This window comes from Abramis brama, assembly GCF_963993115.1.
Source record: "Abramis brama genome assembly, chromosome: 5".
Taxonomy (NCBI): domain Eukaryota; kingdom Metazoa; phylum Chordata; class Actinopteri; order Cypriniformes; family Leuciscidae; genus Abramis; species Abramis brama.
The window spans coordinates 6,592,728-6,612,678 of record NC_139967.1 but is presented as its reverse complement, the minus strand read 5'-3'; the positions used below and the strand labels follow the sequence as shown (position 1 = coordinate 6,612,678).

The 19,951-nt window shown below is 34.5% G+C and overlaps 2 protein-coding genes across 4 annotated transcripts; one reads left to right on the top strand and one right to left on the bottom strand.

Moving 5' to 3' along the window:
* Positions 1-262: 262 nt before the first annotated feature.
* chek2 (checkpoint kinase 2) lies at positions 263-13,389 on the top strand. 3 transcript variants are annotated; one of them, XM_084113258.1, is made up of 16 exons: positions 263-394; positions 1,636-1,925; positions 3,320-3,444; positions 4,702-4,834; positions 5,012-5,102; positions 5,482-5,578; positions 6,312-6,365; positions 6,442-6,506; positions 8,299-8,398; positions 9,216-9,302; positions 9,400-9,563; positions 10,463-10,578; positions 10,707-10,792; positions 11,058-11,174; positions 11,214-11,279; positions 13,187-13,389. In XM_084113258.1, the coding sequence occupies exons 2-16, from the start codon at positions 1,649-1,651 to the stop codon at positions 13,244-13,246; spliced, it is 1,638 nt and encodes a 545-aa protein (XP_083969384.1). In that variant the 5' UTR covers positions 263-394; positions 1,636-1,648; the 3' UTR covers positions 13,247-13,389. The 3 variants fall into 3 exon arrangements, with proteins under 3 accessions (XP_083969384.1, XP_083969383.1, XP_083969382.1); XM_084113257.1 differs by having other exon boundaries at positions 11,058-11,279; XM_084113256.1 differs by having other exon boundaries at positions 383-512; positions 11,058-11,279.
* Positions 13,390-16,753: 3,364 nt separating this feature from the next.
* On the bottom strand, positions 16,754-18,221 carry LOC311083062 (glutathione S-transferase theta-1-like; the record flags this gene model as incomplete). Its single annotated transcript, XM_084114313.1, has 4 exons — positions 16,754-17,239; positions 17,397-17,567; positions 17,699-17,834; positions 18,205-18,221. 4 exons carry the CDS (start codon positions 18,219-18,221, stop codon positions 17,111-17,113), a joined length of 453 nt encoding a protein of 150 aa, XP_083970439.1. The 3' UTR covers positions 16,754-17,110.
* Positions 18,222-19,951: the final 1,730 nt, after the last annotated feature.

Here is a 19,951-nt window from a genome sequence, read left to right as displayed (position 1 = left end):
ATATATATATATATATATATATATATATATATACATAACTTGCACTATCAATTTTTTTGAGAAGGTGTGGTAAACCCTCTTTGTTTTACGATGGACGTTGTTTTGTTTATTTTCTTGTTATATTTTCATCTATCTTTCTAAATGTTATCTATTCTGAAGTATATCTACTACCCTTGTATGTGTTGTGTACTTTATTTTAATCGAATGCTGGAATGTTTTATAAACCGCATTTCCCATGAGCCTTTACGCTCGTTTCTGATTGGCTGAATGATGTTATGGGAAGTTCATGGATGGAAGTGAGCGGCTTTTCCCGGCAGATTTGATGAGCAGCTCACGAGGCCTGTATAACCCACTTCTGCAACTTTGATATTTTTAAAAAGAGGACTTGATTAAGGTATGCATTACGATTAGAAATGAAAAAACAAAATTAGATGATCTGACGGACACGTGGATGCTCTATTAATGAATATTTCTTCTGAAAAGAAGCAGTTTCCTCTATCCCTCGTGCCTCCGTATGTGCTTTACAGTGCAGCTCTTATTATTTGCACTGTATCCGCGTGCTGTCATAAAGTAATGCACATTTGAACCAGCAAAAATAACTAAAGTGGCTTTATCCGCATTAAATACATAAGTATTGTTTATTTTCCTTGGCCCATCATCAATCTGTTTCCTTATCAAGTTTAGCAACTTAATTTGATTGCATTAGAATCGGTGGTGCATGATATTAGTTCGACCTAAAGTCTTTCAGAAATTGAACTCTTAAAGGTCACATGATGTTAAAGCTGTTAATTTCCTTCAAAGCACATTATTAATGCACATCTTTCAATAATGTGTCAATCATTTCACCTTGATAAAATCCCAGGTACTCTCCTGCATTAAAGGAGAAATGATTGTTATACTTTAAAGACATTATTTGCAGAGAAATTAATTGGAATTTAATTTGGAGCCAATTTCTAAGTTATCGGTGAAATTGTTGCTTGTAAAATGTATGCACTTTCACATTTGGGTTTTGTGGAAGGGTCATTAGTTGCAAACATGAAATTGAAAAGTGTGGTATGATGCATTGAACACCTTAAAAGTACACTAGTAAATGGGATTAGTGTAAGTAAAAAGTGTGTTTGTTTGATGTTCTTTGTATGATCTGTTACACTTACAACTAGAATATAAAACAAAAATTGCTACAACAAACCTTCTCAAGCCATTGAAGCACTGCAAAATGACTTGGATATGTTAAAAATCGCACACTAGTATAGTAGTAATATAGTATTTACTGTATACAGTTCACATATCTGTGTCATAGGAAACCTGGAAATATCAGGACGTTTTAAAAACAATTCTAGGCCTGAAAAAATCATGTCAATTTCTTAAAAATATTAAAATTGTCAGAAATTGTTTGTGCTCATGTCATTCTATTAAACATACTTTTCAATTCACAAACAACTAGAAATCACATGCAACATGTTGATGACAAAACTGTAACATGCATATACAGTTTGAAACGCTTATCATGTACAATGATTATTGTACTGACTTGCATGAATTTTAAAACCCAACCAGTTTTGGGCTTTAATCATACTCTACATGTGAGTTTTAGACTTGTTGAAATTTTGTTCATTTTGCTGTCTGTTCTTCCAGAGTTAAAAACATCATGTCTGACGAACCTGGACCCAGTGGTCAATCACAATCCCAGAGTCAATCCCAGAGTCAGTCCCAGTCCCAGTCCCAAACACAATCCCAACCTGGATCCAGCTCCTCATCTGGCCCAACATCGTCAAGCCAGGGCTCTTCCTCAGGATCAGGAACTCTAAGTTCTGTGGATACATTACCTGTACAAGAACTCCAATCTATTCCTGAAGACCAGGAAGAAGCCCAGCCTCAGGTCTGGGGCCGGATCATTCCCCTGGTGCATGGATTCAATGTGCTCAGTTAAGTGTATTGTCTTCCTCGCTTGAAGAAACTGAATAATGTGAGCGCTATAGAGCGAGTAGTATTTTATTTAGTGTCACAAGTGTTTTTGAGAAGAACAGGAGTGGTATTAATAACTATGGAAGCTTGTTTCCGCCCAAAAACTAAAAAAGGTAATTGCGACTTTTTATCTCGCAATTCTGACGTTTTTCTCACATAAATATTTCAAAAATGACATATTATTTAAATATATTTAATGCAATCAACGTAGCATCCGTTTAGCTGTGCTACAGTTATATGATTACACTATCATTCATTCAGATTAATGCAAACTTGTATTTCCCACGAAAACTGACCCGACCAATCAAATTAGAAAACATACAAGCTAACCGTTGTGAATCGGGCTAAGGTAAGGAGAAGGTTTTGAACACTGATTGATGTACTGGCTCAATAATTGATTTTGGATCATTTTTAACTAATACAAGTTATGGATTGCAGCTTTAAAACATTTAGTATTGTTTTATGTGCTTTGGCCTTGTCAACCAAGATTGTTCAGTGTACAAGGCAATTTGCCTATCCGGCTGCGAAACCTGGCCCCCTATAGCCACCGTATCAAAGCACCAGAAGGCTTCCATACCCATTGCCTTCAAAACCTGCTTGGCATTCACTGGTGGCATCATGTCACCCATAACGAACTTCGGCGCAAAGCCAACATCACATCTTTTACCAGTGACAACTGCGCTGGGTCGGTCATGTTATCAGATTGTCCTCTGACCCAATGCCACTGCAGCTGCTGTATGGTGAGCTCCTGCAGGAAAAAAAAAAAAAACGTTATGTAGATCATCTGAAATTTATACTGAAGGCCCGTGGCATCCCAGTAACATCCCTCGAAGTACTTCAACTCAAAATATTTATTTACTAACTTGTATCAGTTAGTTGCCAAGGCAACATTTCTAATTTTCATTTAGGTTTTGTAAGTTTTAAGTTTTTCATCAGTTATTTAGATTTTATTTCAGCTAATTTCAATTAAAGCCACAGTCCGAAACTTGTGGCGCTCTAGCGGTTAATAAACAGAACTGTATGCATCTTGCGGATGAACATTGAACCCGGAGCTACTTTCCTCTGTTTATGTCTGACGAGTCACGCAGGTACTGGGCTCCTCTGCAGCGGTGCCGACCTGACCAGTCTTAAAGAGTCTGAAAATGAACACTTATTGTAGGTGTACCGTAGTGATTCTGGATAAGACAAAAACACGGTTTTGGAAATGCATTCATGATGTACTTGCTCATTGTATATAAATTGTGTAAATTTTGAACACAAAAAAAAGTTACGGACTGCAGCTTTAACAAAAAGGGTTTTTAACCATTTTAGTTAACAATAACACTGAATATGGCTTCTTTTTTATATTTTCCAGATTGCACAGAAAACCAGTATATCTTTGGAAGGGATAAAATATGTGATTATACTTTCGTCAACTCCATTTTAAAAAAATCAACACATTACAATACATACAGCAAGAAACACTTTAGGATTTTTAAGGTAAGACCAACATTGAGAAGCTATTCATTAAACTTGTTTTTATCCAATATTCTTAAATTATTCCAGGGGTTTTTTTTTTATTAGTGTTTAAAAAAACAGAAGACAACAGTGCTGGGTTGTAACTGTAATCTGGATTACATAATCAGATTCCAAAGATTATACACTTGTAATTGGATTATATTATGTTTTAATATGCTCATAATCAGACAAGTAACATTTTTATTGATAACATGATTACTTAATATTCACAAAATGGCAGTAAATTATTCATGATTCATTGATTCTCCCTAAAAACATGTTTTTATCTTTTAAATGTTCCTTTCTAAACAGTATATTGCTTGTATATGTTCGTAAAGGGTATAATTACACAGAAAACTGAGGGCACTTTTTGTTTTATTTTGATTTATTTTGAATTTTACATTAGTGTTTTAATTATTAATAATAAGTAATTATTACTTATTACCTTTATCAACTTACTAAATCTTTCACCAAAACCCTGATATAATGTAATATTTAATGCACTTCATGGAGTTAACAAATTTTCAACATGATTTTTTGTATTTTTATATCAGTATGGTACAAGATTAGGTAACATTTTATTTTACAATGTCCTTGTTACATACATGTACTTACCATAGTAATAACAGTAAATGATGCATAATTACATGCAACTAACCCTCAACCAAATCCTAATCCTATAGTACGTACATCTAGTTGCTTAATATTACTCAGTACTTGCATATATAATTACACTGTAACAATGACACCTTAAAATAAAATGTAACCCAAGATTATCCTATTCAAATGTAATGAACAAGCTAGGTCTAAAGTAATCTAAAAGTAATCAAAAAGTAGTCCAATTATATTACCTAAAATGTGTAATAATAATAAACTTTATTTATATAGCACTTTTCAGGCATAAAATGGAGTTCAAAGTGCTTTACATACAAATTGTATAGTCAAATATAAACAGTGGCATCACATTCAATAAAAACATATGCATCAAATCAAACATAAGAGATAAAAAAAAGAATGCAAGATTATCTTACTAACTACAGGTTTCATTATGTAAATTGTATTCGGTAATGGGCTATAATTTGTAAGTAATCTACCCAGCACTGCCAACCAATTGAGGCAAATATTACTTACTTTATCTCTGTAAACTCCCTGTTATGGGACAATTTCACTTGCTGAACAAATGAATCATGGCTGACTGTGAACAGTGCCTTTCTCATAATTACTTTTCTGCTGTTTCAGGATGAGGATCTGGTGTACCTCGAGGACCTCAGCGGTAACGGCACGTGGGTGGACGATGAGAAAATAGGACAAGGGAAGCAACGGATTCTTATCAATAACTCAGTTATTGCCCTTGCAGAACAAAAACATCAAGGTTCGTCATTTTGGTGAAATTTGGTGGAGTTAATGAAAACTCCTGAGAGATAATGAAATGTCTCTTTGAGATAATTCTGATATTTTTTTGTACAAAATGAAAGCATATAGTGACTTTCAAGGTCTAAAACTAATTATAGATATGACTCTGAACTTTTTTTCTTTTTTTTCCCCACAGTTTTTATGTTCATAGATAAGATGGGGGGCGATCAACCAAACCTTCCTTTAGAGTTCAGCAGAAAATACCATATTGCACGAAAGATTGGAACGTAAGTGAACTTGGTTTTCAGAAACCTTTGAAATATCATGTACTGATTTTTCTGATGATAGTGGAGTTTTATTTTGCTGTAGAGTTATATATCATAGCTTCATTATATTGCATTTATGTTCTTAGCAGACATTGTGATTAATACCAGGATATGAATAAACGGCAGCAGCATGATACTGTTTTATTTGATTATTGCATACATTTTTGTTTTTGTGCAGTTTGTTGTACTTAAAAAAACCTCTGCAAGCCTTAGAGTTCAGTTCTGATTTATTGCTCAGATCTGATTTGTTTTGTTTGGCTGTTCACATAATTTTTTGAATGTGGCCAATATCAGGTTTAGAATATCAGTCTAAACGTAGTCGATTTGTGTTTTCTGACAGAGGCGTCTGCGGTGAAGTGAAGCTCGCCATTGAGAAGGAAACCTGTAAAAAAGTTGCGCTGAAAACTATAAACAAAAATGACTTTCCATCAATAGGGGTAAGAAACGGCTGTATTCACTTTACTGTGTTGGAATATGAACATTATTTGAATAGTGCATTTTACGATACACATTGTTTCAAAGCAATTGTACAGAAATTATAATAAATTGAATGCCTTATGGGGTACGTTTCTTTTTTCTTTTCTTTTTTTTTTTTTTTACTTACCAAGCTTGAATTTATTTGATCAAAAATGCAGTGAATATTGTAAAATATTATTACAGTTTTAAATAGCAGTTTTCTATGTATCCTTCGGAAATCATTCTAAAATGCTGATTTGCTGCTCAAGAAACATTTCTTATTATTATCAATGTTGAAAACGTTTGTGCTTAATATTTTTGTGTAAACTGTGATATATATTTTTTTTTTTTTTCAGGATTATTTCATGAACAAAGTTTAAAAGTACAGCATTTACTTGAAATAGATTTTTTGTACATTTATAATTGGCTTTACTCTTTCACTTTTTATCAATTTATTAAGTATTAATTTAAAAAAGTACATGTAAAATAGTTTTTAATTTGAAGTTAATAATTAGTTTTTGCTGTAATATTAAAGATTATGGAATCTATATGATTTTGGTTTATAATTTATAACATTTTGGTATTTTGAGAATCCTATTTCAACTCTTTGGTGATGTGTATCCATGATTAAAAAGATGGTTTAATATTTTGGTCATACACATGTTTAAGTTTGCCCATACCTGATTGATCAAATGTTCTGTTTGCATTTCACAGACAGCCACACGGAATGCCGAACGGGAAATTGAAATTTTAAAGAAAATTGATCATGTAAGTCATGATGAATGAGTCTTTTAAATGTTCCAGAGCTATTGTACATATCTCATTATTTTTCTGCCCCCTGCAGCCGTGCCTGATCAAGACTGAAGATTTCTATCAGACAGAAGATTCCTACTACATTGTTCTGGAGTAGTAAGTCCTTGTTGTGTTTTATTATGGAAGAATTGGGAACATGAACTCGCTGGTAGAATTTACTTGAGGTCAAAGAATTTCTACCTGTATTTTATTCATAGATACTTTTAAAAGTAGTTTGTCGTGAATTACTAGAGAGTAGTACTTTTTAAAAGCACTGCAGAGTATTGCCCGTTTATGGAAGCTTGTTTCCGCCACAGAATAAAAAAATTAAAAAAGTAATTGTGACTTTTTATCTCACATCTCTCATTTTCCATTTTTTTTTTACGTTTTCTCACAATTCCGATTTTATATCTCACAATTCTGACTTTTTCTCTTGCAATTCCAAGTTTATATCTCACAATTTTGACTTTCTTTTGCAATTCCAAGTTTATACCTCACAATTCTGACTTTTTCTCTTGCAGTTCCAAGTTTAAATCTCACAATTTTGACTTTTTCTCTTGCAATTCCAAGTTTATACCTCACAATTCTGACTTTTTCTCTTGCAATTCCAAGTTTATACCTCACAATTCTGACTTTTTCTCTTGCAATTCCAAGTTTATACCTCACAATTCTGACTTTTTCTCTTGCAGTTCCAAGTTTAAATCTTACAAATTTGACTTTTTCTCTTGCAATTCCAAGTTTATACCTCACAATTCTGACTTTTTCTCTTGCAGTTCCAAGTTTAAATCTCACAATTTTGACTTTCTTTTGCAATTCTAAGTTTATACCTCACAATTCTGACTTTTTCTCTTGCAATTCCAAGTGTATACCTCACAATTCTGACTTTTTCTCTTGCAATTCCAAGTTTATACCTCACAATTCTGACTTTTTCTCTTGCAATTCCAAGTTTATACCTCACAATTTTGACTTTCTTTTGCAATTCCAAGTTTATACCTCACAATTCTGACTTTTTCTCTTGCAGTTCCAAGTTTAAATCTTACAATTTTGACTTTTTCTCTTGCAATTCCAAGTTTATACCTCACAATTCTGACTTTTTCTCTTGCAGTTCCAAGTTTATACCTCACAATTTTGACTTTCTCTTGCAATTCCAAGTTTATACCTCACAATTCTGACTTTTTCTCTTGCAATTCCGAGTTTATATCTCACAATTCCGACTTTTTTCTTGTAATTGTGAGTTTATATCTCAAAATTATGACGTTTTCTCGCAATTCCGAGTTTATATCTCACAATTCTGATCTGGAAAATCTGAATTGCGAAATATAAACTTGCAATTCTGAGTTTAAATCTCACAATTCTGACTTTTTATTATTGCAATTGCGAGTTTATAACTCACAATTCTGACTTTTTTTCCTCAGAATTGTGAGATATAACCTCGGAATTGTGAGAAATTGCAAGTTTATATCTCGCTATACAGATTTTTTTTCTCAGAATTTTGAGATATAAACACAATTGCGAGTTATAAATCCAAATTGTGATATAAACAATTCTGAGAGAAAAAAGTCAGAATTGTGAGATATAAAGTCGCAATTGCAATAATAAAAAGTCAGAATTGTGAGATTTAAACTCAGAATTGCAAGTTTATATTTTTTAAATATAAATTACCTTTTTTATTTAGAAAAACCTTAAGGCTAATCATTTTGCTCAATAATCGTTATTTGTTTTCTCTTTACATGAGTACATGATTTATTAAGAGATGGTCTATTCTTAAACATCACATATCTCTGTACTTTTTATAGTTGCAGTATAACCCTATATAAATTCATCACAATTTGTAATCAAGCATGACAGCAAAAAAAAAAAATAACTTTCTTTTTGATGAATAATTTCATTATCTCTGTGCTGTGTTTAGTATTGAAGGTGGAGAGCTGTTTAGCAAGATCAAGGCCAAGAAACAACTGGAGGAAGATATCGCTAAACTCTATTTTTATCAGATGCTCAGGGCTGTGGAGGTACGTCTTTATGGGAGATGCTTCAAACGGCATCAATCTCTAAAAGTGTTTTTTAAATTAACAAAGCATGAACCTGCACTACATATCCATAGATGGTCAAATGATTAAAATCAGTCAACTGACACATGTCGAATGTATAAAGATAACTTTGTAGTATCAAATGTTTAGATGGTAACTACACTACCATTCAAAGGTTTTGGCTCGGTACGATTTTTTTTAAAGGGGTCATAAATTGAGAAATAAAATTTTCCTTGATCTTTGACCTGTAAGAGGTCATTGTACTATAAAAACATCCTGTAAGTTTCAGAACTCAAAAGAGAATTTTTTTTGTCACATTATGACTTAATAGTTCGATGAAAGTCCGCCTCTGCAAAATCAGATCAACGCCCACTTCTACATCACATCTTTGGCCCCGCCCACTGACGTGAGATGAAAGATACAGGATCACTAGACTGAAAATAACCTTCCAAAGGATCCGAATGCTGTGTCTCAGTAGAGCATTATTTGTTTGTTCAGTACATTTCACTGCGGATTAAATGTAGTTTTTTGTCTCAAAATCATTATTGTCTAAAAATCTATGTGGCTTTAAAAAATGATTTACATCACATTACGTAACATTTATGCGTTTAGCAGACACTTTTATCCAAACCAACTTACAGTAGAAAAACACAAGCAATTAGTCACAGAGCCAACAATATTCATAGTGTTCAATGCCAGGTTTATTAGAAAGCTACACTAGGAAACAAGCTGGAGCAGAGGTGAAATGGAAAGAAGAATTTATAAAAAAAATAACAAATGTTCCATTTCATTCTCCCAGTATCTCCACAATAACGGGATCATTCATCGAGATCTCAAACCTGAAAATGTGCTGCTGGCCTCACATGACGACATCTGTTTGATTAAGGTGTGTTTACCAGTTCCTGACATGGCTTGCTCAGAAATACTCCTGAACCAGAGATAACCGGCTTTCTCAACACATGCAAATTCTCAATGCTTTGCAGATTACGGATTTTAATCAGTCCAAGATTTTGGAGGAATCCTCCCTGATGAAGACGCTCTGTGGGACGCCCACATATCTCGCCCCGGAGGTGTTCACACATGCTGCGACTGTAGGATATACAAAAGCAGTAGATTATTGGAGCCTGGGTGTCCTACTGTTCATCTGGTTAGTGGAGATTAAATATGAATCAGTTGGATCCAGCAATACTTTTTTTTCTTCTTCTTTTTTCTTTAAAAAAAAATGGAGAAAACAGAATTTGGGGGAAGATAGAATGGATTTCATTGGGCCCTAAATTTAAAGGTAGCTACTCTGTGGAGTTTAATTTCGAACAAACAAGTTTGCATGTTTACATTCATTCTACAGGTCTAAAAAATATGTGGAAAGAATTTCCTTCTCCATTAATGGTAAATGAATATCGTGATGAATATCAATATCGTATGATATGGAAAAAAATATTTTGATAATATTTTTGCCCATATCTATCAGCCCTAATCTCCAGTGAAATAATAATTGCTGTAACTGGATCAATGAGTCAGTAAATCAAACTAGAGAACCAGATCAGTCTGATTTGAGAACAAATCATTCAGACCAGCTGTTGTAATTTAATCAAATTATTAATTGAAAAAAATAATGATATTTTCTTGAATGTGTAAATATTTTCCAGTGAGTTAAATGGCTTTCAGATCACTTGCAATATACTACACTAGTATGGACTATTTTTAAAAATAATTTTATTGTTACTTTTTCAAAAACTAATGATATAATTAAAATCAACCACTTTTGTTTACTCAGAATTCACCTATTTTGTCATATGGAAGAAAGTAAATGATGAAATTATTGTTTAAAATCCTTTTATTTAAATGATGGTAACTTGCATGCAAATAGAAATCTACAGAATTCTCTATAAATACTTTTACAATATTCATGAATGATTGGGAAAGTCAATTAATTGGCCAATACATTTAGAAACCCTGAAAGATGATATGTATATTTTGTGCCCATAATCTAAACTTGTATGAATATGATATTTATTTCTAAAGCTGTGTGTATCTCTATTGTCATAGTTTGGGTGGTTATCCTCCCTTTAACACCGAGTGCTCCACCATGTCTGTGCGTGAGCAGATTATTAACGGCCTTTATCGCTTCATCCCATCTCAGTGGAAGAAGGTTTCAAACGAAGGTAATGTCTTTGCTCTCTACTAATAACTGGATAGTTATAGTTAAATAGTGTGTATATTTTATCAGTTTATATTGTCAGAAATATTTGAACTTAACAGCATACAGTATAAGTTATATATTAATTTTCAGCCAAAGATTTGATCAAGAAGCTGCTGGTTGTGGATCCTCAAAAGCGTCTGAGTGTTGAAGATGCACTGGAACATCCGTGGTTGAACGTATGTGCTGAAAAACCCTGAAAAACTATGTTTTACAAGAAAATACTAATTCAGCCTCTCTACTTAAAAACATTTTGAAGTTTAGCTCCATGTCTTACTTGCAGTTTCTTTGTAATTATTTGTGAAATTTCCTAGCTATTTCTGAGTGAAAATCATTATTTAACTAGTATTGAAAGTTGTCAACCTTTAAATAAAATTTGGTTGATTTAAATACAATAAAGTGTTTCGCAATAAAAAAAAGATCATTCTAATGTCTGTGTAACAGGATGACGAGATGAGAAACACTGCAAACCAACTGATGAACCCTGAAAACCAACTGATGAACCCTGAAAACCGTCCAATGAACCCTGAAAACCGTCCAGTGAACCCTGAAAACCGTCCAGTGAACCCTGAAAGCCGTCCAGTGAACCCTGAAAACCAGCCGATGAACCCTGAAAACCGGCCGATGAACCCTGAAAACCGACAGACGCGCCGTGAAACATCCAAGGTACAACACCAAAATCATTTATTCAAAATCATTCAATTTCATGTTTATATGGCTATGTGTTGTTTTTAAAGGGGTGGTATAATGCCCTTTTCACAAGATGTAAAATAAGTCTCTAAAATACCTCTCAGATATTTGTATATAGCATGTTAAAATTGTCACTTTTTGAAGGTGAGCAAAAACACACCGTTTGTGTGTCTGTCCCTTTAAATGCAAATGAGCTGCTGCTCCCAGCACAGAGGGTGGAGCTTCAAGAGCTTGTGTCTTGAAAATTTCAAAAACATTTAGCCTTTTATGTTCAAACCAGAGTCAGACAAAGATGGAGAGACTCAAGAAGTGACAACATGTAGACAACATTTCTGAATGGTTAGTTGATTAATTTATGTAGCTTATGTGTAGTAGTTATCTTCTAGTCAACTCCGGTTTGAACATAAAAGGCTAAAAGTTGTTGAAATTTTCAGTGCATGACTAGGCGCATTTCCATTAAAGATTTGCTCAAAACTTTTTTTTTTCTTTTTTTTTTAAAATATCGATAAAAAACTATTGCGAAATGACGGCGTTTCCATTAACCGATGTTATGTGACTAAAATGTCATTTTTTCCTCTCGCTATAAGTCATTCCAAAAATCATGGCAACGGACGTTGGTAAGTTTATATCACAGCCACGTACCGCACTAGACATTATTATTATTAATGGAAGGAAACATAGGCGTGTTATCCAAGCATTAATGGCAAGGAAAGACCCTACTGTGAGCGGCACATATGAGGTGTTTCTGCGTTTTTCTCACTCATTTCTGCTCCGAGGTCTTGATTTTGGCATTTCTTTGAGGTTTAGAATCCAGTATTTCTGTCATTCTTTTGTCTTTTATGAATTTAATAAAGAACTGTCTCGTATTCTGTCCAAACACACAGCGCCTTCTAAGTCATGTGACTGTAAATGCGCAAAAACGGTTTCCATTGCAGTTTTGCGAAATATTCCTTTTTCGAATTGCCTGAAAAACCACCTCATGCGAGCGTAAAAACTTTTTTGCGATAAATGGGAGTTTTTGTGAAATTGACGTGTTTCCATTGCCCGTATTTTCAATTCGCAATTTCAATTTGCACAATTTGAAGGGTAATGGAAACGCGGCTTGTGTGAGTGCAAGCTCTTGAAGCTCCGCCCTCTGTGCCGGGAGCAGCAGCTCATTTGCATTTAAAGGGACAGACACAAAACGGTGCGTTTTTGCTCACCGTCAAAAAGTGACAATTTTAACATGCTACATAAAAATATCTGTGGGGTATTTTGAGCTAAAACTTCACATACACACACTGGGGACATCAGAGACTTATTTTACATCTTGTGAAAAGGGCATTATACCACCCCTTTAAAAGAAAATATCTCCCTTTGCTTTAAACTTTGTGCTTCGTGATTTTGCAGATGTTGTTTATGCTCAAATAGCAATATTACACACCAACTAAAGTCAAAAAAGTGAAATCATAATCAACCGACCCTTTAATAAGACCATGCGCAAGTCAGTCAACACTAGGGGTGTAACGGTACATGTATTCGTCCCGAACCGTCACTTTACGGTGCATACAGTCAGTCACAGGCGATCCACACTCCAATCCAAAAGTGAGTGGAGGCGGGAACCAATTTGCATATTAATGTATCCATGTATACTAAATGAAGCAAGGGCGTAGAGTTACATTCTTGATATTTTAAGGCATGAAGAATGTTACTGTGATAATCAAGATGAGTTTTAAGGGATAAAATGATTGACTGCAGGGGGACTTTATGATGCAAGTTAAAATTTTAGAGAAACTTGTATTGTTTTATTCTTACGGAGCTGAAGTTCAAATCAAAACACATTGTAATGCTACATTTGTTATTAGAAACTGAATGTGATTTTTAATTCCACATTTTCATCACAGAAACGCAAGGCAAAAGAGGGAGAGGGTGAACCGTCCTCCAAGAGGAAACCTGGGCCTTGATGTTCACACACTTTTATTTCCTGGTGGCTTTTTAAACGTTTTTTCCTGTGACCAATTATTCCTAATCGTCCAACACTGTTCTGCTCTTGTAAATAAGTATTTGTACCATTTCCTGTCAACAATAAAATGTTTTACATTTTCTACTTCTGTTTTTGATTTCTGATTTCATCCGCATATTTAATGACATGACAGTTATCCTGAAAACTTCGACATTCATTTGTATAAAGTATGAAGAGAATCGATGACAGTGCACAACCCTTTGGAGATCCATTTATGACTGACATTGTTTTAATGTGTGTGTTAATCTGGCTGTGTTATGTTTTATGTCTAAAATGAGCTTGTTGGGTGCTATTCCACGCTCTACTGCTATTGCCCCTTGTGCAGGGCTGCCAACTTTTGAGTTTAGCTTGGAGTGAGATTTTTTTTTTTTTTTTTGGCGGGGGGGGGGGGGGTATGTAAAAACAAATATTGCATCACAATAAGTGTAATTGTGATTGTCAAAACATTTGGTAACTAAATAGAATTTTATGAAGTTTAGTGACAACATGTTACAATGTTTACATTGTACAATGGCTGGTATAGGATACAGTTTTTATTATTGCTTGACAAAAATTTCAAGATTTCAATTCCATTCTTGTGATTTGATTCCGATTTTGATTCAATATTGACTAATTTGGATACATGTTTATTTTAAATTTTATTTAAAAAAATAATCTCACCTAATGCTGTAAACATAGAGGGCCCAATCTGCTGGTATTATTAAAGGTTAAAAATAACATTAAATTAAATATAATGCAGTTTTTGTTATAATAACAATTATTTAATGACATAAGTAAAAATATAATAAATATGTGATATAGTGCTCAGCAAAATCTCCTCTCTAGCTATTTTTTCTATTCAATTAACATGCTATGGTGGTTAAATGGCTTTCCTGAGGTAAATGTAATGTTATGTGACATAATTGTTCTCCTGCTGTTATATTGACCTCTTTCCGTGGTTGAAAAACACTAATTGGTCGATATTATGTATACTTTCGGTAAGTTGTACTGCATCTTTAAATAAAAAAGTAACAGATGATCGGTTCATGTGCACTTGAACTGAGGCGCTCAGCGATCTGTCACGTCACATTTACAAGCGCCAAACGTATTTTTGTCTGAATTTCGTAATAAAATTGACGGAATCTAAGAGCTGAGAATTAGCTTAATATTAAAAGTACCTCTTTGCTCCACAATTTTTCTGTGCCTGAGAAAATGTGTGGCGTGAGAGTGTGTGAAAAGTGTCAATTGCGTGAGTCTCACGCTCAATGCGTGAGAGTTGGCAGCCCTGCCCTTGTGGGATAACTACCGCAGGCAAATCTAGGGCCTTGGGCAGCTTCCACGTCTTCCTGACCTTCATTGGTGACAGCCAGGTACTGGATTTACCCTAAACTTCGACATTGTTTGTCACTGTTGTGAAATGAAACCGCTATTAAAACCCTCCAAGTAAGCTAGCCTGGCGTTGGCGTAAAATAACGTCATCATTATTTTATAAACAACGTAAAATAACGTCATCATGCAAGGTTGGAAATGGCTCCAAAATGAATACAAATTCCCTCAGAATTCAAGATATTATTTGACCCTGCCTGTATGAGTTCTTGTTTTTTTATGTTTATAAAATAATATAGTTAAGCAATATTACAAGAGAAAGTGCTGTTTTCTCGAATATTAGCACAATTGTAAATTACTTTTATACAATGGGTTAATATTTGGCAATTTTAGACACAATATTGTAAATATTGACTGTTTTTTGCTCTATTTTGCCAACGAAATCTAAGCAGAACAGTTGGGTCTACCAGCAAAACACAGCAGTGTTTCGTTCGTGAATGAATCAGCTGGTTTGGACAAATTGGTTGAATGAATAATTCAATGACTCGTTTAACCCCTCGCCCGTCAGGGATCACTGGTGATCCTGGGTTATTGTTGTTCAAAATTCATTCCTCGTCAAAACATCACACTCTTACTTGATCTGGACAAACTCAGCATTATAAGAAAAGTTTAAGACTACAACTTCGATATTTGACCACTGTTTATAATAAAACTGGTTTGGTGTGACATTAATTTCTTAATTTATGACAGGAGTGCAAAATAATTAATCTGTAACGATCGTTATTTTGAATAGAAATTCACGGAGCTTGTTGTGTGTCTCCCCTTCCTGATTTGCGTCAGATCTGACCTCTGAGAAATATGATTCGGCTGTACGGCTGTCAATCATCTCACGTGATTCAACGTGACCGCGTCCTGTGTACACTTCCTGATTCTGGACATCCTTGATAAACAAAGCGAAAGTGACATTTCTTCACCGAAACAAGTTCTAATAAATGCACGATAGGGTATTTTTATATAAATAAAAAATAAAGGTAAGGGTTTAGCATAGCCCATAGCTTCATATAAAATGCTAAAAATAACATATTTCAAAATCTTTTTTGGACTTGAATCCATTTTAAACCGCGACCGGAATATGATACAAATACTCGATGGTATTTTAAAGTGAGCTTTACATAAAATTGTAATATTAATAAATTAAATTGTGTCATGTAGCTTGAGGCTACCTGTTGTGCTAATGCACCTGCTGCAGGAGCTTTCTATTCCATAATATATATATATTTAAAAGAATTCGCATTTAAAGTTCCAATAATAGTTTTTTTGTTGTTTGTTTTCTAACAAGACTTAAGTTAATGCGTGGATTTTTCGTGTATAGGGGGTTACAAGGTGTCAATGCCCATGCATTATGCCAGAAGAAAGGCTATAATGGCTGAATTCAAACAAAAGAATAAGGATAAAAGAATAATGAAGACCAAGTCTCATACCGGCAGAGGTGTGAAAGGTTGGTCGATTTAAATGAAAAGAACATGAATGGGGCCAGTTCTCCTCGCCAGACATTAGTCAGAGACAATAAATGGGTGTTTACAGGGCAATAAAATATTTGATGAGAATCTTTTAGCCTTCTCCAAAGTCTCCCCTGACATGGTCTCACAATAGGCTTCATAAAATGCATAATTTTAGAGATATCATTCTCAGATTTGAAACGAAGCATGACCACAGTTGTGGCTACACTTTAGTTGTGGTTATAAGTTGCTATCCTAAATTCACATAATATTTTTATACATTTATTAAATGTATTCTTAATATTTGTTGTTTTTGTTTTTATGTTTGAGCTTATATATCTCAATATTAATTACAGTCTGGTTAATTTTGAGTCTTGAACTGTAAACTTTCAAGGGTTGGCTTTCTAAATATATGTTGGTTATGTGTCTATTCAGAATGACTTATGAGCAGCAACCTTTTTATTTTGGGTATGTCATGTATGCAGCACTTGCCAAAATTGGGGGTGATGAGCAACTCGCCGCCACCTACAGGTGGTTTAATTAATTATGGTGAAAATTATGAGAAATCTAGAGTAGATTTGGCTTTTTTTAGAACAAAGTTCTAAGAGTTTTTTGGCTTTCTCATTAATGTCCTTTATAAAAATAAAAATAAAATCACTTTAATTTTATGACTTGAATCATTGCAGTTATACATTTTAAAAACCTTCCTAACAAAATGTGTTATGTACATATTTCAAAAGACAGAAAAATATTAAAGCAAATATAAATAAAGCATGACATTGAGCAAACTGCATGTCAGACAGACACATTGATCCCATGAGGCAGAGTTCTTCAACCCTGTTCCTGGGGACCCACTGTCCTGCAGGGTTTAGCTCCAACCCTAATCAAACACACGCTTGAAAATCACAGGCAGGTGTGCTGAAGCAGGTTGGAAATAACCTCTATGATGAATAGTTGTGAAATATTGTATTATTTTGAATAGGGAGACAGTTTATGGGTGTTTAGATTCTCATACGGTAGACAATGTTATGAGCTTCATCAAAGGAGTCAGAGAGCGCTGACTGGACTCGACTCCTCCAGCTCAGCAGTTTGGGTCTGTTCTTCAGAATGTCCCTCCCGCCGCACAGGGGCTGAAAGTGAACATATTTTAAAGATCTTTAGCCCTATAGCTTAGACTTCTCCAAAAATGTCAACACCATGTGAACTAAGGCAGGTAGTCATTTATTAAAGAGGTCCTTTAAACTGCTCTGTGTAAACTTTCACAGTATGTTTAGCAACGCTATTTACCTGCATGAGGTCACAAACTGATAACAAGTCGGCCAATGAGATGTCATCACCGCACAGGAAGGCCTGTCTCTTCAGAAACATGTTTTCCAGCTTGTCTAGCGTGCCGTCCAGGTCTGATAGCGCCTTTTCAAGCATCTCTGGATTTGGCAGCCCCATGCGTGGCAGTAAAACCTGTGAAGTAATACAAAACCTATGAAGTCTGACAGAATGAAATGGTAAACGGTGTTTCAAATAGTTTCAGATGAAGAATAGCATCACTTCTTAAATATTATATCAACTAGCCAAATATAAAAACCATATACCTCAAGCCAGAAGACTGTGGCAGCATGTAAACGTGTGTTTGCATGATGCCAGGCTGTGTATTCATCCACTCGCGCTCTCTTCTCTGGCAGTTTGGGGTACCAGTGATCAGGGACAATATACTTCAATATGGCGTCACTGTGACAGAAAAGAAGAGTTTGGAGGAATATTTCACCAAACAATGACAATTCTGTCATGTATTGAGCCTTGTGTCATTCCGAGTAAACGATGAATGAGAAATTTTTCAGGTTTGTCTTTGAAAGAAATAGTTTTTTGTTAAACAGACCGAATAGAACAAATGCACATACAAATAAAATACATGCAAAACAGACTTCACCAGCTCTTACCACACTTCCCAGCAGTCCCAGTGACATAAGGGAGAAATTAATAATAATAATAAAAATGCCTTCTGTCCTTCTGCTGCATTCGACACTATAGATCATAAAATACTCAACTATAAAATTACACTGGTATTCAGGGACAGGCATTAAGGTGGTTTAGGTCGTACCTATCAGGCGTTATCATTTTGTCTATTTAAATGGGGAAAAATCTAAGCTAATGTCAGTAAATTATGGAGTGCCACAAGGATCTATGTTAGGCCCTCTGTTATTTTCAATATACTGTATTTGCTGCCACTTGGTAATATTTTAAGAAAACATGGAATTAGTTTCCACTGGTATGCCGATGATACTCAGTTATATTTCATCACGACTAGATGAAATTTCTAAATTATCCAAGTTGAGTGTGTTAAAGATATAAAATATTGGATGACCTGTAATTTTCTTCTATTAAAATCAGATAAGACTGAGGCATTACTTATTTGACCAAAACCTGTACACAGAATCTCTTAGAATACAATTTGCATTTAGAAGGATGTACTGTTACTTCATCCTCTACAGTTACAAGACTTGGGGGCGCATTACAGAAATATCCTAACTTTAGAATCCTATCTTATCTGTTTGGTAACCATGGCAATTTGAGTTAGGACCTCATTTAGGACAAAACTATCTTAACTACGGATAGGAAAAGGGTAGCCTATTACAGAAGCATCCTAACTCCACAAAAAATCCTAAAAACTGTCTTAACTTTAGGACAATCCCAATAGTGTCCTAACTTCAAAATTATTTGAAAGCCAACTGTAAAAATCACATAATAATAGCCCTGTCTGAGAATGGCATCACATTTATTAATGATACAAGATGAAGAACAGCAATGTTTGCTGGTGGAAAGACTTTGTGAACACCTATGTGATGTGCTGCAATTTGACAAAAAAAAAAACTCTGACAAATAATTACAGACTCCTATGAAATTAAAATATTAGGCTTTGCCTTTTCTACCAAGCTTATCGAAACTTCACTTAATGAAAAGCACCACTAATTTTGTTTCTCTTTTCTCCAGTTTTTCCGTTTTACTTCACAGCAGCTGTTTGGATGTCGTTGGTTGCTCAGTAACCGACCTGAGAGTTGATTACCAAACTCGATGGAGGGGTTTAAGAGTTCCTAACTACAGATAAGATGAGATTTTGTAAGATGGTTAAGAATCCTAAATCAACTTAAAATATGCTTCTGTAATACGAATTTCTGAAAAATCCTTAATTTGTCAGATTTTAACTTAAGACTTAAGAAGGAAAGTTTCTGTAATACGCCCCCTGGGTGTTATATTTGACAGCAACTCTATTTGACTACAAAGTATCGCTACTGACCTATAAGGCCCTAAATGGTTTAGCTCCTGAATATTTAACCGATCTTCTATCGCCCAATCCATCATGCTCTTTAAGGTCACAAAACTCTGGACTTGTCTTTAGGTTGTATCTAGAAGATCTAAGTCCAATAAAGGAGAGAGAACGTTTTCATATTTGGTTCCTAAACTCTGGAATAGCCTTCTTGATAATGTTCCTTCTTGACAATGATAAAATATAAAAAAAATTGCCATAGTGGCACAGTACGTAGGCTAAATGTTCTGTCCACCCCTGGATCTAAAATATTGATCTAAGTTTACACAAATGCTGTGTTCAAAATCACCTCCTATACCCTCATTCACTCATTCACTATTCCCTACATTAATCCACTAATATAGTCCAGTTGAAGGAGTGAATGAAAACGAGTGAGTGAATTTGGACACTGAGTGCACCGGAAGAGCTGCCGCTTTTGCATATTTTGTGCTTATTGTTTAATAATATAATTTGAAACAGCAAACTGGCAGATCCAGTAGTAATGAAAAGATTTATATTGAATTCTGCCAAATGATAGCATATA